Source organism: Oryx dammah, unplaced genomic scaffold (genome assembly GCF_014754425.2).
Source record: "Oryx dammah isolate SB20612 unplaced genomic scaffold, SCBI_Odam_1.1 HiC_scaffold_2, whole genome shotgun sequence".
NCBI lineage: Eukaryota > Metazoa > Chordata > Mammalia > Artiodactyla > Bovidae > Oryx > Oryx dammah.
In genome coordinates, this window is record NW_024070186.1 from 87958446 (window position 1) to 87979036 (window position 20591).

Consider the following 20591-nt stretch of genomic DNA (forward strand, 5'->3'; position numbering starts at 1 on the left):
TTCTGCAGCCAGAAGAACCTTCCCACGCAAATCCCATGCTGTTCATCTGTACCTGATATCCTGCTGTGACTGCCTTTGCTAACCATTAGGGTTATTCACAAGCGCCCACTCTCTCTTCCCCAGTATCTGGAGGTAAGACCACATATCTCCACATATGAAGTTGGATGTGGCCATGTGACTGGTGTTAGGTAGTAAAATGTGCCACTTATAGGTGGAAGCTTTCAGAGCTAAATGGGCCTGGAGGCTTGCTTTGTCCAGTGAGGCACTGGCTGCATCTGAGACAGTGGCTGCTCCCTCAGCCTGGATCCCTGAGTGACTGTGATGAGCAGAACCCCCACCAGCCAGTGATGGGTACATGGTAGGAACAAGAAATAAACCCCTATTGCTTTGAATAATTGAGGCTGTAAGGTTCTTAGTCACTCAGCATCTCTTGTTGTTTAGTTGCTAAGTCATGTCCAACTCTCTTGCAACACCATGGACTGTAGCCTGCCAGGCTCCTCTGTCCAAGGGATTTCCCAGGCAAGAATACTGGAGTGGCTTGCCATTTCCCTCTCAGGGGATCTTCCCTACCTAGGAATCAAACCCGCATCTCCTGCATTGACAGGCAGGCTGTTTACCACTGAGCCACCAGGGAAGCCCACACAGCAACTCAATCACAGCACATATCAAACTGCGCCATGACTGTCTGAGTTATCTCCCTTATTAGACACTGAAAACTTGAGGCCAGAATTACTTCTTCTTCAATACATTAAGTCCAGTGTAGAACATAATTAAAATAACTCCTTAGAAAATGAAACTGTCTTCCTTCCTGGCCTCTGTGATCGTCTGTGTTTATGTTTTTCTAATACTTGCCCTCCTCCTATCATCACCAGTTGAACTGATAGGGTGTCTCTGGCATCAGATATATGGGGAATGAAGAGATATTCTTTTGGACCAGCAGTACAAGCAGGAAGAGCTGGCAGAGGGGAAAGAGATGTTGAGGCATACTTAGGCTGCAGACATTTCAAATACAAAGGGTTCAAAGAGGCAGACAAGATTTCAAAGTCTTGGGGTGACCACATGGAAAAATAAGTATCCCAAAGTGTGAGTTTTTCAAGGAATCACAGGTATTATCTAGACTAGAGTCCTACATCATCAGCATCATTAATATCATAATACCAATACTTACTGATAATGGATGAAGTACTAGGCACATCTCCCGCCACCTTACAATTAATTCATTAAATCCTCCCAACCACCGTATAAAGTAGCTATTATTATTCTGATTTTACAGATGAAGAAATTGAAGCACAGAGAAGTACATTTCCTATGACTATAGCCAGCAATCGTCCCTCTCTGTTTGAATTCAGCATCTGCTTGAACTCTCCCCATCACGGGGGCTCTACCTTCCAATACAAGCCAACTCCTGAGCCACGTCCTGCCTCCTGCTCCTGTGGTCCCCTGGACAGTTCTGCTTCCTAAACCAACAGGAAACAATTCCACCTCTTCTCTGCAAGGCAGCCCTTCACAGGCTCCTCTTCTCTAGTCCAACAACCCAGTTTACTCACTGATTTCCAATGTGCCACAGACCGAGGTCCCTCTCCATCAGCTCAGTGACTCACATGCCAGTCGGTGGAGTCAGTGGAGTAGAAAGGGGCACTCTCCCTTCTAGTACAGCACAGGGGTGATAGCTTCTACAACCACAGCACATTCCTTTTACCACATAAAGCAGGGTTCAGAGGCAGAAACGGGGCCATAATCTGCTGCAGGAATAGCCGACTCACTGCATGCTCTGCACACGTCCCCAAGCTAGCAAATGGAATGCTGAAAGGGGCTTCATGTTCAGAGCTTCTCCTTCCTACTCAGGTTGGAAGTCTGTTTCTTCCCTCTGTACCCCAACCCCTTTCCCCCTCGTCATTCTCTTGCCCCAAGAAAACAGGTCCTGCACTCACCATGGAGTTCATGGCAAAGTGATTGTGCTGTGTCTGGAGGTCTAGGGCATGCTGGTAGCTGACTCCGATCTCTGTATGGCTCTGGAGGAATAACTCCTTATTGTGGCTTATCCAGTCAAACATCTGGAAGGGGAAAAGAAGACACAGATAATGGTTATGAGTTCAACAGCAAGAAATTGTAAGAGCTACTGGAAGAAAACCAGCCCTTCTGCTGGTGCCCAGTGAGAACCAGACATTGTGCTCAGGGTTGGGGTGCCCCCAGGGTGGCTTCCCAGGAGAGCCCTCCTTAGAAGGAGGCCCCACCATCAGCCTCGATGCTTCCTTACAAAGTCTAGAGGAAAAAAAAGAAAATGAGTAAGAGGACCAGGGAGAGTTAGGAGAAAGCTGTTTACTAGCAGCTTCTTCTTTTAAAAACTTTTAGAAACCTTTACTTCCCCTTTTAAAAACTTTTCAAAATCATCAAAAGAACCCCCTACATGCTTTAGGGACAGGACAGGTGGGAGGTTTCATGTATCCCCTACTGCACCAGCAGGAGAGACCCTTGTCGGAAGCCACAGAGCATCCTAATACACTCCCCTCCCATTTATACTGTCTGACCACACACTTCGTTGAATTGACTCTGAATGGAATCAACTTTTCGTTTGATCCCACAGCCTCACAATTTCAGGGTTCCTGCTATAAGCCATGAGGAATCAGAAAAGGAGGATTTTAAGGGTAGGGTAAATACTGCCTGGCACAGTGGGCACTGAGCCATTTTCCTCCCCCAGCTCTGTACCTGGTTTTCATTTAGGTTTCTACCTCCTTCCCAGGTGGCCCACTCACTTTTAGGGGAGCTGATCATAACCTCAGTTCCAAGGAAAAGCCTGGTCACTCTAAGGGTTATCGCTTCTCAGAACACCAGACCTAAGCTAATCAGTGTATGACATTTCCTGACTGATGAGATTATTTTAGAAACATGTCCAACTCTTTGTGACCCCATAGACTGTAGCCCGCCAAGCTTCTCTGTCCATGGAATACTCCAGGCAAGTATACTGTAGTGGGTTGCTGTTCCCTTCTCCAGGGGACCTTCCCGACCCAGGGATCGAACCCAGGTCTCGTGTATTACAGGTAGATTCTTTATTGTCTGAGCCACCAGCAAAACTGGTAAGAAACAGGAATGTTATTCAATTCAGTATAATAAAACACAAAGGGAAGTTTGCTGGAAGCTTCTGGGAAAACAGAACTGCAGTCCTATAGATACAGCTTCTCTTCCTCCAATACTGTCATTGTGACCCTGCACCTCAAATTGCTGAACTGTCACAATTCTGGTGGCAGCTTGAGGGAGAAGTCAATGGGCAGCGAAAGGGTGTAACCAAAATAATGGAAAGAAAAAGGCAGAGTTCTGCTTGAGCCTTGCCTGATCACCACCTTCTCTCTGGACTTCCTTAGTACCTGAGCCAATAAATCCTCTTTATTACTCAAACTGGTTTAAGTTGGATTTTCTGTAATTTTCTGCCTAGAGTAGTCAACTGATATAGCCAGGAAAGATGTTAAACCTTTGGAGAAGAGGACTGCTACACCTGGAACTCACGCTCAGTAGCTTGGGATGAGCTAAAGACTGTGGCTCAGTTGCAGAGAAGAGCAGGGAAGAACTGAGCAGAGATGCAAGCTGAGATGCTGCAAAATTCACACCAGCTCTCCTCGAGGCAGAACTACAGCCTCATTCCATTTTCCTCCTTTAAACAGACAAAGGTGAAGGTGAAGTAGCTCAGTCGTGTCTGACTCTTTGCGACCCCGTGGACTGTAACCTACTAGGCTTCTCCGTCCATGGGATTCTCCAGGCAAGAATACTGGAGTGGATTGCCATTTCCTTCTCCAGGGGATCGTCCCGACCCAGGGATCGAACCCGGGCCTCCCACATTGGAGGCAGATGCTTTAACCTCTGAGCCACCAAGGAAGCCAAATTCAGACAAATGAATTTACTTTTTCAGTTACATTTAACCAACATTTATCAGACACTCATTATATGCCCGGCACTGTTCAAGGCAAAAATGATTAATATGTGCTTCTTGAGTTTAAGTGGCTTAAAAGCCATTGTGAAAAACAAACATGGACTCAGATACAATGTTAGTATAACTTGGCATATGACAATTAAGATCACAATTTGAAAAGAAAGCTATCAAGATAAAGGTCAAGATGGTGGATCAAGGTAGTACCCTCTCTTGGCAGTATGGAGACAGGAAAGAGCACAGAAGGCTTCCCAGAGTTGGTGATACCTGAGTTGACCTTGACTCAGGTAGGAATTAGCCAGGGGAAGATGAATGAGATGTAAGCTCCATACAAAGGGGAGATCAAAGGTCGCAGAACTCTGGGGCAGCCTGGTGTTCTAAGGGCTCTGAAATCACCACTTTTGTGCTTCTGGACCTGATGTAAGGATAATATGTGGCTGAGGAGGTAGATGGGACCATGAAGAGCTCTGGACACAGGCTTCAGGAAACCTGGTCTATATACTGTGGGCAGCAAGGCGTCAGTGGAGGGTTGTAAGCTGAGCAGTGAAGCTCGATGTGGGCTTTGGAGCAGTGTGAGATGGGAGGCTGGAGGGGAGAGACGGAGCAGTGAAAATGGTCAGGAGGCTGTTACAGTAATCCTGGGGAGCAAGAGTGATCACCTGGAAACCTGGGTGTGGGGAATGGCAGTGGAGTTTGAGAAGTGGGCAGAGTGAGAGCTACTAGGAAGAGGACTCCCAACTGTTTAGGAAGTGGGGGTGAGGGAGAGAAGGGGAGAATAGTCAGGTGTCTGACATAGCACCCTGGGTCCTTGTAAAAGAAGATGCCATGGCACTACCTCAAGAGGAGGGTGAGAAGCTGGGGTAAGGGAGGAGAGATCATGGTTCCATTTTAGATAACTGAGCTTAAGAGAACTGCAAGTGAAGGTGTCCTGTGGGTAGTTAAGAGTTTTGTCTGGAGGTCAGGAGAGACATCAAGGCTATGACAACCCACACATAAGCATAAACAAACCACCTTCCCAAGGCAAATGGGCATGCTTTGATTTAGAGAGGATTCTCCCTTCTGAATTACCCAGATCACTCTCTGCTACCTACACAGATAAAGGGCGAAAGTAGCATTCTTCACTTTCGACTGTCCATGGGTGTCCCAGGCTAGGGGAGCCTGTGGAGGCTGGTTGGTATTGGTGGTGTGCAACACCCTGGGTCTGCCATCCATAGCCAATCCCACACCAGTGGCACATGGTTGGTGTTTCTTAAAATTATTATTAAGGACAAGAGGGGAAGACGACAAGCACCCCTGGAGACTAAAGGAATTTCATTGTGTAATTTTTGTTCTTTAAAATTCTACCTCTCAACCTCATTTCAAAATAATTTCTCTCTCTTTTTCTTGTTGATGAAAGAATCAATAAAATTAATGAGAATCTGAAATGCTTGAAGTCCTTAGAACTTGGGATAAACTCACTCCTTATATTTCCTTGGCTATCCTAGTGGCCTGGAAGTGACCTTCCTTGTATTTTCTGCTAAATGACTATTTAGATATGCTAATAAACAGAGAATTATGTGCTAGCATCAGAATTATTAGATTGCCTGGCGCCAGGTCCCTGCTGGACTACAGAGCAAAGAGAGCTGAGCATGGGCCAATTAGGGAGGAAAAGCAGGGACAACAGCAAGTTAAACGGCAGGTGAGGATAGAAAGTGCTGGAGGAAGTGTGCATCTCATTGAGCGAACTTATCACATGATGAGGTCTGGGCCCAAGCCATTTGCCCCATCTGCCTTCCATAGTGGAGAACATGAGCAGTCTCTGGGGGCTGAACTTTCTGGGGAACTGCAGCTATGCTGGAGGCTAGACGCAGTGCTCCAAAGACGTGACACTCATCTCATGCAGCAAGAAGAACACCTGCTCTAGAGGCCAAATAGTCTACATAATAGCAGGAACCAGGGTTTTCCCAGCGTGGCTGTTTTCTAGGGACAGTCTCAAGTCTTCTCTGGGCCTGAATCTGCTAATAATATATAACCCTCACCTTTTTGAACTTGGCTGCCTGAAAGGATCATCAGCATTTCTGCTGCATTCAGTGGAACCGGCAGCAGAGAATATGTGTGTGCATGTATACTCCCAGGTGGGTGTGCGGTTAAGCAGGATGAGGACAAGACTGGGTCTGGGCCTGGCTCTGTCACTAACTACACGTGAGACTGTGGGCAAGTCTCTTCATTTCTGTGCTTCTCTTCATTTGCAAGGGATAAGTAGTACCCAGAATGGAAGTAAGCATCCTGGCTTACAATTGGCTCAACTGGGAAACTTACGCAAAGCATTTTTTTCCATTCAAAATAAAAATTAGTCTTATTGAATCTCCTGCATCAGAATACATATTCATTGTTACAAAGTACACTTCTAACTTTTGATTACAAAGAATGTCTGTGAGAAAACTGGCATTGTTTTTGACAGCCAGAGAAAGGCAGCTTCTTAGTCTTAGCCCTGATATCTGTCTGGAGCTTTAGAGTTCAAAATGTCCATTCGCACACATCACACTCCATCAGGCCCAATTTACAGATGGCAAACAGGTCAGAGAAGTGAAGCCCACCCAATGGGCTTTTATTCATTTCACCCAAGGCACATTCACTGAGTGTCTGCTGATCCAGGCTCGAGGGATACTGCCCTGCCTCCTTGACTATGGGACCTCCTCTGCCCAGGCTCCCCAGAGCAGTTGCCCCTCAAAAGGCAGCCACCAGGGCACTATGAGGCTCCAGCTGTGGTAGGACACTGTCCCTCTCAGGCCATTCACTGTCTAGTACCCAGCCCCCTCCTCTCTGCCTCACGCCTGCCCTCTCAGTGCCTGGAGACAGCTGATCCAAACAGCTACACTTCTCTCAATCAATACTTAGTGAATGAAAGTAATGCATGAGGAGGTTGGCCATGGGTTCTGGGGTTGCTAATCTCCAGGCAAGCTGACCCTTTCTAAATTTCCTTCCATCTAGGACACTATGTTTGATCTGTTTGAACTGGCTTCTCTGGAACACACTTCAACTAGACACTTGAACAAAACTCTAAAGAAAAAAAAAAATTAAAGGAAATATCTCCACAGTGGTTTCAAACATTCTGAACTGTTTATTGTTGTTGTTGTTACTGTTGTTTATTTTTTTTGAGAAGCAGCAAATGGTAGGTTCCACAAAATGTAAAAAGACAACAAAATTCCTCCAGGAGGAAAGTTCATGTCTAAATAATGAAATTTTATCTCTTTGTTTGGAAACCAACATAGTTTCATCTCATTAAGAAGATGGATGTTACATGTAAGCTACTTGAGTTTTTTTCTTCATATTTTGCTAAGTAATTTTTTATGCTGGCTAAAACTCAGTGAAAATATAAAAATCTAGTTTTTAATATATAATAAATGATAGAATCTATTTAAATGCAAACTAGGAAACTAAACAGAAACATTTTTATCCTTTTCTTTTAAATATGGGGATAGCTAAAAGATTATTATTGTTCTGTTCTGTTTTTAACAAAGCATAAGCTATTAATAGAGCAAGGATATTAAATAATAATCCTGGACTTATTTCCTTCATTTGCCACATTTAGCAACAGCATCTGATTTAGAGTTTTAACTTTCAAACCAACTTACCACCTAGTGTTAGAATTTTATGCTATCTGTAATTTAAATTATATAGGTTTTAATTTGCTCATATTCTGGTTTGGGTGACTTGATTGAGAGGACAGAAGACAACTAAATGATTTTCTTTTCTAAGTATGCACATTCCAGCATTACCTGTTGTCCCCTGTATCCTGCTTGTATACTGCATTAACCCATCCGTGAACGCCTATGCCCTAAAGAATACTAACAGCCTCCTTGCCCGAGAAGCTTGCTACATCTGAAAACTTGCTGTGCAGTCAATTCCACAACAAAATGTTATGTGTGTTATAGTGTAAAGAAGAAGTTTCAATTCAGGAGACTTGGGTTCTACTATAGACCTGCTTTATAAACGTTGACAAGTCCGTTAATGGTCTGAACCTCAGTTTCCTTATCTGTGAAATGGAGATAACAATTTACACTATTTCAACCTTAGCATAATAGTGAGATTAAAATAAGACAATGAATTTCATGCTTCGGTAATTGCTACATGCCAGATAGACTTTTAAATCTATATTGTGAGCATATTCTATTGCACATATTTCCCTAATGTTTGTGTCAGAGCAGAGAACAGATGAAAGGTGTAGATTTAAAATTGCACAACCTTTACCCTACTGCAAAATCACTGTGGGCTCATGGAAATTACACCTGAAACTCATACACAAACATCCACAGCCCACCCCTGCCGGAGACATGCTCCCAGAACCTCCACAGGGCACTAGACAGACCAAGGACACCTGTGCATCTTCCCACTGCCCCCACCCTGACATACACTCGGGGTGAGAAAGAGAGGGAGAGAGGGAGGGAGAGAGAGAAAGAGAGAACAAAAGAAAGAGCGAGCCTTTGCTTACACAGGACCCAAAGCCCTGCATATTCTCTCAGGGTCATGCCTGAGGGCACTGTCCCCTCCTGGCCTCCCTGTGTAGCCCAAACACTGGAACAGTGATCTAACCCTCTCCTGCCCTCCCCCTTCCCCATCGTCTCTGCCATATCCCAACCCTTCACTATTACAGACTCAATCACTTTGACTCTTAACAGTTTTTCACCCAGGAGAGACTCCTATTAAAATGCATCATTCCTGCAACCCCTCCTGGAATTGGTTTATCCCGGGCACAGAAACAGTTCATTAAGAAAGCAAGGCCCTTTGTGAGCATGACTCAGGGACGGGATCCTAAAATGGGGTGGCAGAGGAGCCCTAGACCAAAAGAGACAGGCCCTACGGTGGGAGTGGGAGGGAATCAAGGGCAAATTTCCCCACTTTACAACTCTGCTTTCACATAACTCTGCCTGACCCCGGGCATATGTCTTCAGGCAAACAGGGAAACACACAGACCCCATGTGTGTGTTCTGGCCTAGGACCCTTGTTGTTGTTGTTATTCAACAGCCCAGTCTTGTCCAACTCTTTGAGACCCCATGGACTGCAACACACCAGGCCTCCCTGTCCCTCACCAGCTCCTGGAGTTTGCCCAAGTTCACGTTCATTGCCGTCCAGCCATCTCATTCTCTGATGTCCTCTTCTCCTTCTGCCCTTGATCTTTCCCAGCATCAGGGACTTTTCCAATGAGTTGTCTGTACACATCAGATGACCAAAATACTGGAGCTTCAGCTTCAGCATCAGTCTTTCCAGGGAATATTCAGGATTGATCTTCCTTAAGACTGACTGGTTTGATCTCCTTGCTGTCCAAGGGACTTTCAGGAGTCTTCTCCAGCACCACAGTTCGAAGGCATCAATTCTTTGGCATTTTGCCTTCTTTACAGACCAGCCGTCACAATCATATACGACCACTGGGAAGACCATAGCCTTGACTATACAGACCTTTGTTGGCAGAGTAACGTCTCTTTTCAACACACTGTCTAGGTTTGTCATCACTCTCCTGCCAAGAAGCAATCTTCTGATTTCATGACTGCAGTCACCATCCACAATAATTTTTGAGCCCAAGAAGAGGAAATCTGTCACTATTTCCACCTTTTCCCCTTCTATTTGCCATGAAGTAATCGGGCCAGATGCCATGATCTTACTTTTAATATTAAGTCTTAAGTCAGCTCTTTCACTCTCCTCCTTCACCCTTATTAAGAGGCTCTTTAGTTCCTCTACACTTTCTGCCATCACAGGGGTATCATCTGCTTATCTGAGGTTGTTGATGTTTCTCCCACCCATCTTGATTCTGACTTGTAACTCATCCAGCCTGGATTTCTCATGATGTGCTCAGCATATAGGTTAAACAAACAGGGTGACAGCACACAGCCCTGTCGTACTCCTTTCTCGATCTTGAACCAATCAGTTGTTCCATAAAGGGTTCTAACTGTTGCTTCTTGACTCACATACAGGTTTCTCAGGGGACAGGTAAGATGGTCTGATATGCTTTCCACAGTTTGTCATGATCCACACAGTCAAAGGCTTTAAGTGTAGTAGATGAAACAGAGATAGATGTTTTTCTGAAATTCCCTTGCTTTCTCTATAATCCAGCCAAGTGTTGGCAATTTGATCTCTAGTTCCTCTTCCTTTTCTTTTTTTTTAAAATTTATTTATTTAATTTTTACTTTACAATTCTGTATTGGTTTTGGCATAGATTGACATGAATCCACCACAGGTGTACATGCGTTCCCAAACATCTGGAAGTTCTTGGTTTGCATAATGCTGAAGCCTAGCATGCAAGATTTTAAGCATGACATTTCTAGCATGGGAGATGAGTACAACTGTCTGATGGTTAGCACATTCTTTGGTACTACCCTTCTTGGGAATTGGGATGAGGATTGACCTTTCTCTTGTGGCCACTGCTGGGTCTTCCAGATTTTCTGACATAATGAAGGCAATTTCTTGATGGCATCTTCCTTGAGGGACCCTTAAGACCCTTCAGTCTTTGTTTTCAATTATCTGCTCATCTAGGATTGAGCTTTCTTGCTTTTACAAAGTAGGATAGAGAAAGAAAAGATAAAGGACCCCAAGATGTGGACCTAGTTTGTAGCTCCCCAGAATTCCTTACTGAAGGGAGTTTGATACCTCACCTCTTCTGTATCCTGCAGGCCTGCAGACCATAACGAGCTCAGGGTTCTGGGAGACAGTCTTTCACTGGTGTCTATAGACAGAGAGGTAGTTGGGACTTGTGCCTGACAGACAGTTAATAAATACCTACTGAAGGAGAGAAGGTGTTCTGGGCCCTGTCTGTTCTTCTTTAGGCTTTTGGAATGACAGCAGGCATAGTTGTATATATGGTACAAGAAAGAAGTCATTTTTATCTATCACCATAAATCCAGCTCTTCTCAGAGGATGGCTCAGCCTGGTTACCTGGGAGACCCCAGCACTGTAGCCTCAGGAATCAGTCAGGTGCCAAACAAAATCACAGGCCAGGCTGTATCTCTGACCTGCAGACATGCTATTGATGTTCTAGCATAGGTCTTACCCACTCTGACCCTCAGTTCCCTAATTCCCAGATCTCAGATCTAACATCCTAACATGCTACTCACATCTAGAACTGTCCAGTTTCTTTATAAAACAGACAAATGTCCCTGTTTGCTCCCATTGTGAGCAAGGAGTTAATAAAACCCTTTCCCCTTGCGCATGCTAATCTGACCTTCAGTTAACACCCTAGTTCTGTTTCCCTGGAAACAGATAAAGATAGTATGTGCCAACATGTTACTAAATCATGTTGCCTATGGTTTAAAAAAAAAAAAAACACTCCCGACTGGTAAACTGAATCTGGATTGGAAAGACTATCAATGAACTATAAATAACTGGTGGGGATAATGTTCCTTGATCATCCCTGAAGGGGGTGACTCTTGTAACTGGTGTGTCCACTGCCAGAACCCTGGAAGCTGTGCCAACAGAGTTGCTATAAGAGATACTGGCTCGTGTGAGACATGCGTTGTCGAGCCGTGAGAGCTTCCGCGGCTGCCCAACATGGACCCTGTCTCCTTGCACCTGAGCTGGCCTGCTACAAGGACTGTACTGTGAGGAAACCACAGCTCCCACCTTATATTGTCCTGAGTGGATCAGCACCAAAGGTGGCCCATAGCAGTCTTTGCGTCTGAATGCTCAGTGAAGTCTAAGACTCCTTAGTATGTGTGGTATCCATATTGCACAGCCAAATCCTGTGTACATAGTCTCTCTTTGTCTTCCCTTTCCCCATGCTCCTTTCTCACTTTCAACTTCTCTCAATAACAGCAGTAATAATGGTAACAACAACAATAATAGCAACTAATATTTGCTAAATGCTCATCCTGGTGGCTCAGTCAGTAAAGAATTGGCCTGCAATGTGGGAGACCTGGGTTCAATCCTGGGTTGGGAAGACCCCCTGGAGAAGGGCAGGGCAACCCACCCTGGTATTTTTGCCTGGAGAATGTCCCATGGACAGAGGAGCCTGGTGGGCTACAGTCCATGGGGTCGCAAAGAGTCGGACATGACTAAGCGACTAAGCACAGCACAGCACCTTGTGCCAGGCACAGCTCTAAGCATTATTAACATATAACTCATTTACTCCTCTTAATTACATCCTAATTATCTCTCCAATATTGACCCCAAACATTATCATCTCTATTCTACAAATTGAGAAACTAAGGTACAGAGAGGCTAATTAACTTGCCCAAAGTCACAAAGCTAACAAGTGACAGAGCCAAGATTCAAACTCAGGAGGCCTAATTCCAGTGTTGATATTCTTAACCCCGTTGCTCTACCTTCCAAAATGCTCAAAGCTTCCTTTCTGTCTACCCTTCTCTTTTTCACCAAACTTTCAGAAGTACATTTGGCCCCTTGGCTGCTTTTGTTTTTCCTTCGTCCACTTCCTCTTTAACCTCTTGTAATATCTTCTACCTTTACTGCTTTCCTAAGTCTGCACTCACCATGAAAACTGACTGCCTCTTCCTTTCTGAGATCTTGACCCTTCCCTTGATCTTGCATCAGAATCCAGTGCCATCATTTCTGCCATCCTTTTGACTGGCTCTGACCCTCTACCAGAGGCAGGCCATTCGGCTGCAGACACGATCAGCTTTCCCCTCCTGCTTTCACAAGTCTCTACCCAACACTAATTTCTCCCAGGAGAATCAGGGATTCACAGACTCAGGCTCTCTTGACACACCACATCTAGTCTCAGCATGACAAAAACAATAGAACACTCTAATTTCAAAAGCTCACCAATTCTTCAGTTCTACACTGATTTATCTAAACTTGCCTCCTAATTCTCTGCTGCCCCTTTATTGGCTGTCCTTCATATCTGTCCTTCACACCCTCACTGGAACCATCTCAACACTTAGCCCTCTGCCTTTTATTCATCGGCTTTGTCCATTTGAAAATCCATTCAGGCTCACATTTTCAACAACCCAAATATTATTTCCTGTTTCATATGCCACATCCTGTTACAAGTACGTTCACAGACTTTCATGTTTAGTCTTTATAATAATGCAAAAATAAGGTATTGTTGATTTCGTTTTCGACATAGTGAAAACTCAGTACAAAGAGCTAAAGTAAATTGCCCAAGATTACACAGTTTGTAAGTAATGGAGATAAATCCAGAATCTAGTGTCCATCTGAACCTAATTTCCTCTCTTCCAGGGTGCTCTCTAACCTCAACTTCCCTGATAACTGACAAGAAGAAATATGTGGCTCTGCACAATGAGCTTTACACGCATTATCTCAAGCCTCAAAACAGCTCTATGAGTTAGATACCACCATCACCACCTTTCTCTAGAAGAAACTGTTTGAGAGATCAAATAATTTGGCCAAGGTTGCGCAGTCAGGGTGCATATTAAAGCAGAGTCTATATGACTTAAAATTCCATGCTTTTAAACTACTATCCAATTTTTTCCCAAATGCACACTATTTTGGATTATTCCTAGTCACCTGGTGCCCATGAATTCAGTATGAATAACCCCTTGCTGTAGCATCAGTATCTCAAACTACTCCGCCTGCTCTGTGAAAACTCTTACCTTCTCTTGACCCCCCATATCTTCACCCTGCCCCCTTGAAGTCGATTCATTGTCTTTCTTCAAATCATTCTGAAATGTACCCTGCACTTTCCACTGCTGTGGATAACTCACCACTCAGCCCCTCCTGCCAAGATTACTGTAATTACTCCCTTACTGGTTTCCCTGACTCTGTTTTCTTCTTTATACCAAGCAATCTGCTCCACCAGGCTCACTGCTCTGATACACTACTTTTACCTTGTCATTCCCTCAGTCAAAAAAAAAAAAAAAAAAAAACCCTACAAAATTATTGTTGCTATCTATTATCTATAATTCAAAATCTAATCTCCTTATTCCAGCATGCAAGGTACCTCCCCCGCCCCCCACCATGCCCAGTTGGTCCATATCTGCCCTTCTCCCTACTCTTTCACTCCATTTTCTGTATCAAGCATCCTTTCCTGCCATATTCTATTAAGCACCATGCAAATAAATCACACCATGCTCACTGCCACCCCCATATATGTGTTCACATCTCTCCTTCCATACCCAAATATCCAATTTACTTCCACCCTTCAAAATGAATTGGAAGTCTCCTTTCCTTTCAATGATTTCTTTGACCAACTGAGCCCATACTGATTTCTCTTTTCTCCAAGTTCACTGCCCAAGTATGTACCATAATTCACAAACCTAACCTTTATTCAGAACTACCTAAAGCATTTTCTTAAAAAAGTATAGCTTCCTAGGCCCTATCCTTGAGATTCTGATTCAGCAGGAACTCTGCAGGTAAATCTGATGCCCTTGCATTTTTATTTAAACAGTTCATGTAGACATATAGTCTGTTTTTCATGGGGTAGCTAGTAGGGAACTTAACTCTACCATATGTACACTAGTTAAAAGCATTGGTTAACAACCAACATAAACCACTGATCCTTGATGGAAGGGAAACATATAAGTAAGCCCCAGGTCCACCCTGGCTTTCTCCCTGAGGGTATTTTTCAAACTATGAAGCCAAGAAACAGGAGCTGAGCAGAGAGCAGCAGTCTTAATGGCTGTAATACAACAGAGACTAGACTTCGGGGCTGGTAGGGTGGTTGCAATTATGGTGATAGGAAATTAGAGAGGAGGGAGCTAAGAAAACGAGACCTAAAAATGTTCACCAAATTTCCTTTAGGTCCTTGGCCAAATCCTAAGCTGTGCATAGGCAAGGTGAGATTCCAGAAGGTCTAGGAGAGAATAGCTGTGGTATGTGGAAAACTGAAGAGAAACATCAGTGGCTACAGTGCTGAGGAAATGTTATGAGCTCTAAATCAAACAGTGTGAAGAGACTTTGGTGAACTCCGGACACTCAACTGGGACCCCAAAAAGACAAGACTATAAGAGTAAGAACTACATCCTAAGAATATGGGCTATATCCTAGAATTAAAGAAAAGATGGAAGTAGATATGTCATAGCAAAGCCTAAACCAAGGCTCAACAGGATCACAATCTGTAGTTTAACTGCATCCCAGAACAAAACTTAACAAAATTTAGAGGAGGATAACCTAATCAAGAGGCTGTACAATACATCATCTATAACAACCAGTAGATTAGTCAACATATGAAGGAGAGAAAATTGACTAAGAATAAAAGAAATTAAAGTCAGTAGAAACAGAACCTGAGATGATTAGGCTATAATTTAGCAGACAGGACTTTTGAAAGAACCATGATTAACATCTTCAAGAAAACAGGAGGGAAAGGTACAAAATGAATTAAAAGGGGAATGTAACAACAGAGTCCAGTGTTCTGTTTCTTGTAGCCAAAAGCATGCCGATATAAACAGTCACATGCTCAGGATGCTTAGCACACTATTTAATTCACTTATTGAGCGCCCACTGTATTCCAGATATTAGATTAGAGACTAATGAGAAAAGATCAAGGTCAGAGTCTAGTGAGGGAGGCAAATATATTTGATAGTCTGTCACTTTTAACTGTGAAAAGTACTATGAAAAGTGTATATGCTCTGGAGAAGGAAATGGCAATCCACTCCAGTATTCTTGCCTGGTAAATCCCATGGACACAGGAGCCTGGGGGGCTACAGTCCATTGGATTGCAAAGAGCTGAACATGACTTAGCAACTAAACAAGAACAACAAATACGTGTATATATAACTGATTCACTTTGCTGTATACCTGAAACTAATACAACATTGTAAATCAGTTATACTTCAATAAAAATTTAAGAAATAGAAAAAAAAGGCAAAGGTCAAAAGGCAGAAGAAGTAGGTCTTTATTTAGTGGCAGTGAGGAACCACTGAAGGAAACTGATATGGTTAAATTCACTTCTCACCCTAAATGGGTCTCTGCACTGAAGCCCTCAACACACAGTCATTTATCTCATTGCAAAGAAGAGTCAAAGGCAGCCACCATGATCTCACAAAAAATCAACTAACACATTACAGGTTTCTCCATGACCGAGGGGACTCACCACCACCACCCAGGCCCCTGCCTCCTTCCTTCCCCTTCTCCTTTTTCTTAAAAACCCTTCAACATCTGAGATGAAGAAGATAAATGTAAAGAAGGAGATACAGATGCCATACGAAAGGTGCCTGGCACACTGCATGACACACAGTAGATGCTGAACACACGCTAGTTCCTTCCCACTTTCTTCTCCTCCTTATCCTGCCAGACAGGATAAGCTGCCAGTCACGGGTAGTTGTTTTCTGACTCAAGAAACCCAGGCTACAACTCTTCACGCTCAAATCACACACTGTCCTAGAAAATCAGCACACTCCTATTAGGCCTGAAAAGGTCACTCTCTTCAGACTTGCCCTCCTCATGCTAAGTGAGGTAATGAAAAGTTTCACCAAGTCGATTATTAATATAAACATTTTCAGAATTTGAATAATGTTTTTATTCTTTGCATTTTATTTCCAGTCTGCTTGTCTTAATGGACTAAATTTCCTGCAGTCCTGGCAACACACACACTACCCCACTGTGGGAAGGAACGGTCACCCAGCAGCCAGCAAGTCAAGCAGAGGAGAAACGGGACCAACCAAGCCAGCAGTCAGCCTGGGGAGCCTTGGGATATTGACTCTGAGTGGCCAAATTCCTTCCATCTGAACCACAGATGATGATAAAATATTTTCAGGAACAGCGTGAGGGAATGTTTACTCACTTCCCAAAATGTAAAATTGAGGAGGTCAAACTCAATTTAATTCAAGCTGAGAAAATAGTGCCCAACTTTATCCCAGAGCTAAATTTAGGCATAAACTGAGTTCTGGCCCTGGCAAGTTAATTTATATGAGCTAATGCTTGTTCCTGGCCTACAAGATATACTCAATAAACGGTAACTATTATTGTTACTGCAAAAATGGAGTGTCTGTTGGATGTTCTCACCCAGTCCTCCCACACATCCTAAAATCAGCTGTGGCAATTACTTGCACATCTGGGGGAAAAATTCCACGTGGACTAAGGAGGAGGTGGCCTCCCCTTCAGGAGTCCCTCTCCGAGAAAGGGGGCAGATGCTATGCTGGAAGGGGTCTGGACTAGGTGGGCTTGACTCTGAGCAGAGGAAGAAAGCTAGCCCTCTCCTTTTCCCTTCTCCCCTCTTCCTGTGGCAACAATGAGGCTGAGAGGTGGGAGACCACTAGGGAGCCACGCTCAGGTACCTGCTGGAGAAGATGCTCTATCATGCTTCCAGCTTCCGACCCCACCTAGCAGAATATACTCCGTAGGAACTCAGGAAAGACTTAGGAAGGAAGAGCCCAATCTTCAAAACCCTCCATTTCCTTAACAACCTCATTCAGAGGACTAAGGGAAATTTTTGTGTTTAGATAATGCCACTGTCCCTAACAGTAGAGCAGAAATGCACTAACCAGGTAACTCCTGGTAATGTTTTCAATAACCTTCATCACCACTTCTTTGACTTCTCCATGCCTTAAGAGAAACCATTTGAAGTAAGTCATTTATCCTTCTTCCAAAGTGCTTTTGGGCTTTCTTTTCACCACCTTAACACCCTAACATAAAAGTCTTGTGGTTCCCTTAGTTCTCCTTTCTCCTTGACCTCTAATTAATCACCATGTCCTATTTTCTTTCCCTTAGACTATCTCCAGGGCTTGCCCCTCTCCTTTCCTCTCTCCCTGTCAACTCATCTGCTCACATTTGGATTAGTATAAAAGGACAAGAATTGATTTCCCTAACTCCAACTCTTTCTCTCCATTGCAAGAGGAAACCTGTTAATTCCAATTTTTAAGCAATAGAATTAGAGTGACATCTCTTGAAACCACTCAGCAGTAGGTGGTGCTCTTGTGCCAACTCAGAGCACTCACAAAAGTTTTGCTCTATCAGGCAGCCTATTGATTGAGTGCCTCTGAGGAACACAGTTATCTCAGACACTGGCCCTGACCTCTGGGAATGTGTAATATCACTGCATTGGAACAGGGCCAGTTTGATGGATAAAGACTATGGAAAGTTGCCCGGAGGAGAGAAAGACAAGTTCCATCAGAGGAGAGTGGGGAAAGTAGCTAGGCCTTCAACTAGGATAGGGTTTCAATAGGCAGATAGGAGGGAGGTTGGTATAAATACAGGTGTGGGAGGTGGGCCTCTGCAAAGCACAAAAGAGGTTTTCCTGAGGTCGGGGCCGAAGGCCCAAGTCCAGTCTCATTCTCCATTCTAGGACCTTCTGGTTTGCACCTCCTCGGACACCTCGGGACAAGGGGTATCCCAGGGAAATCTTTTAGGACAGGACACTTGCCACTCTCAGGTGAGACAAATCAGTCCACCCATTTGCATGGAAGAAACCAACATCCCTTTTTTCTCTGTACCAAGAAAGGGCAAGAATGTAGCTTTCCTCCAGTCCCTGGTTGCTCAGGGAGTGGTGTGACTAGATTTCTGACCTCCTGTTGTGACTCCGGGTAATCGACATGGCATGGACACCCCTCCCTCCGCTGCCCTCCCCCTGCCTACAGCCCACACCCCTCCCCATGCCGAGCCTGAGCTGCAGCTGCACTGGACAGAACCTAGTCTGTGCCTCTGAGGCTGCCATGCCTTTGCTCATGTTCTTCCCTGGCCTGCACCCCAACCCAGGCTAAAGGTTTCCCCTCATGCTGTTCCCACAGCAGTGACAGGTTTCCCTGTGCAGCAGCTGTTTGCCAGTGCCTCCCTGCTCTAGTGTGGTAAAGCCTGACTCCAGTTCATCTTCCAATGGCCCGTTCCCAGTACAGTACCTGGCATTTATTTAACTGGCTTGTCTTCAGCAACAGTGTTTTAGATCCTGCCAAACTGGGCACACACTTCTAACTTCCTTCCTCTAGCTTCCCCAGACACCAGGGCCCTACCTCACCTCTGTGTTTTGCTGCCACATCTGCCCACTGTCTGCTCCAGTACCCATGTTGTGGATGACCCTGTACTCTCTGCCCTTCTTCAAATGCCCTGCAAGAAAGTCCCCCAACCCCATGCCTCTTTCGCTCTTGATGGCCCAGCTCCAATTGGTCTCCATAAACTTACCATCTGCTGAGCACCTACTGGGCTTCTGGCATACTAGATGCTTCAGATACATTTTCTATAATCCATACAACAATCCTAAAGCATGTATAAAAAATCTACGTTTTACAGATAAAGAAACTGCTCAGAGAGGGCAAGCTGGCCATAGATAGTCAATCAGCTAGCAAGTGGCTAAGATGCGATTCAAAACTCGTCTCTTGTGATTGTAATGCCAGTGTTCTTTCTAGAAGTCTTGGCTGGGTCTTCTGGTGGCCTATGCACACTGCCACACAGGGAACCAACCAAGGAAGGAAGCAAGACCACAAAACAAGACCACAAAAGGGAAGCAAAACAACCAGTTCCGAGAGAACGAATGCATCCTAGAAGGCTGGGTTAACAGGCTGGAGGAGGTGTGTGGACACAGAGAAGAGGGTCACCAACAGGAGAGGAAGCAGAAGGGGTGCAGTAGGGAGGACAGAAGGTGAAGGGAAGGGAGGAAAGTGGATTCTTCGAAGTAAAATGCCTGGGAAGAAATCTTGGGAAACAATTTCTGTTTACATCTCTGATGAGCGTCCTTCTTTCCTAGCTCACCTAAATTGCTGCAGACAGACTCAGAGTAACAACCCAGATTCTGGGAAGTACTGTTCGCATAGTGTCCCTGTTCTCAGTTCTGAAGGGTCATGTGGGGCCCACACGTAACGGGAGGCCACCTATGACACATATGACAATTCAGGCTACTTCCAGCCCTCGTAAGAGACCTGGGAGGGTGGGGGGAGTCAAGCCTGCTATGCCCAGCGTTCCTGCCGCTCCTTGCTGCACTCTGCTTTTCACACCCACTTCCCACGCAGGCCTGGCCACCTCAGCGGACACTGAGCACACGGTGTCCCGAAGCAGAGTGAAGGACGGAGCGGGAGAACGGGTGTTAAGGAGGAGAAAAACAGCTTCAGGAGAAAACATGCACACAGGCATTCTGCAAAACACTGTGACGTGGATTATTTTTGGAATCTAATGTTTCTAATGTTCAAGGGGAGGAAATGAAAACGAGTAAGTAGAGATTCCCAGGACCAGCAGGCTGGAAATAATACAGGACGTAGTGTCCTGGGCTGGGTGGGACACAGACACACTTCCTTGCCCTGAGCTGAGCCAGGCAGCGGGAGGGGGCGGGGCAGTGGAACAGCCTCAGCAGGAGGGAGGCAGCAGGAGGGGCACCGGGGACCTTTCTCCAAAGGGAGCAGGAAGTTACAAGCCACCCAGCAAAGACTTCATCTCAAAGGTCATAGTTCTTGGAGGCCTCCCTCCCAACGCCAAGGGCTCAAGCAAATGAATCACAGAAACTTGTCAACATACTCCCTAGAGGACCAACCAGTGCTTGCCCTCTTACCATAGCAGGGGTAAGGTCACAGGTCAGGTGACCACCAGCCTCCACTCCACCTTAGTCTCTCTAGCCACCTCCTAGGTTACTGGCCTATGCACTCTTTCTCCTGCAGGGCAAGGGCAAGATTGGCATTGGGTGTGTGTGTGTGTGTGTGTGCTGGGGAGGGGGAGGAGTATTGGGGTGTGTGTGTGTGTTGTGTGTGTGTGTTGGGGAGGGGGAGGAGTAATGGGGTGTGTGTGTGTGTTGGGGAGGGGAGGAGTATTGGGTGGGTGGGTGGGTGTGTGTGTGTTGGGGAGAGGGAGGGGTATTGGGGTGTGTGTATGT

At 45.0% G+C, this 20591-nt stretch overlaps 1 protein-coding gene across 2 annotated transcripts in view; it reads right to left on the reverse strand.

Moving 5' to 3' along the window:
• LOC120870552 (kalirin) overlaps nt 1-20591 on the reverse strand; it is a 522430-nt gene that overhangs the window by 241170 nt on the left and 260669 nt on the right. For both annotated transcript variants that reach the window (XM_040250305.1, XM_040250297.1), the window contains exon 6: nt 1932-2054. In XM_040250305.1, coding sequence (XP_040106239.1) covers nt 1932-2054 — 123 coding nt within the window. The remainder of the gene's footprint in view (nt 1-1931; nt 2055-20591) is intronic.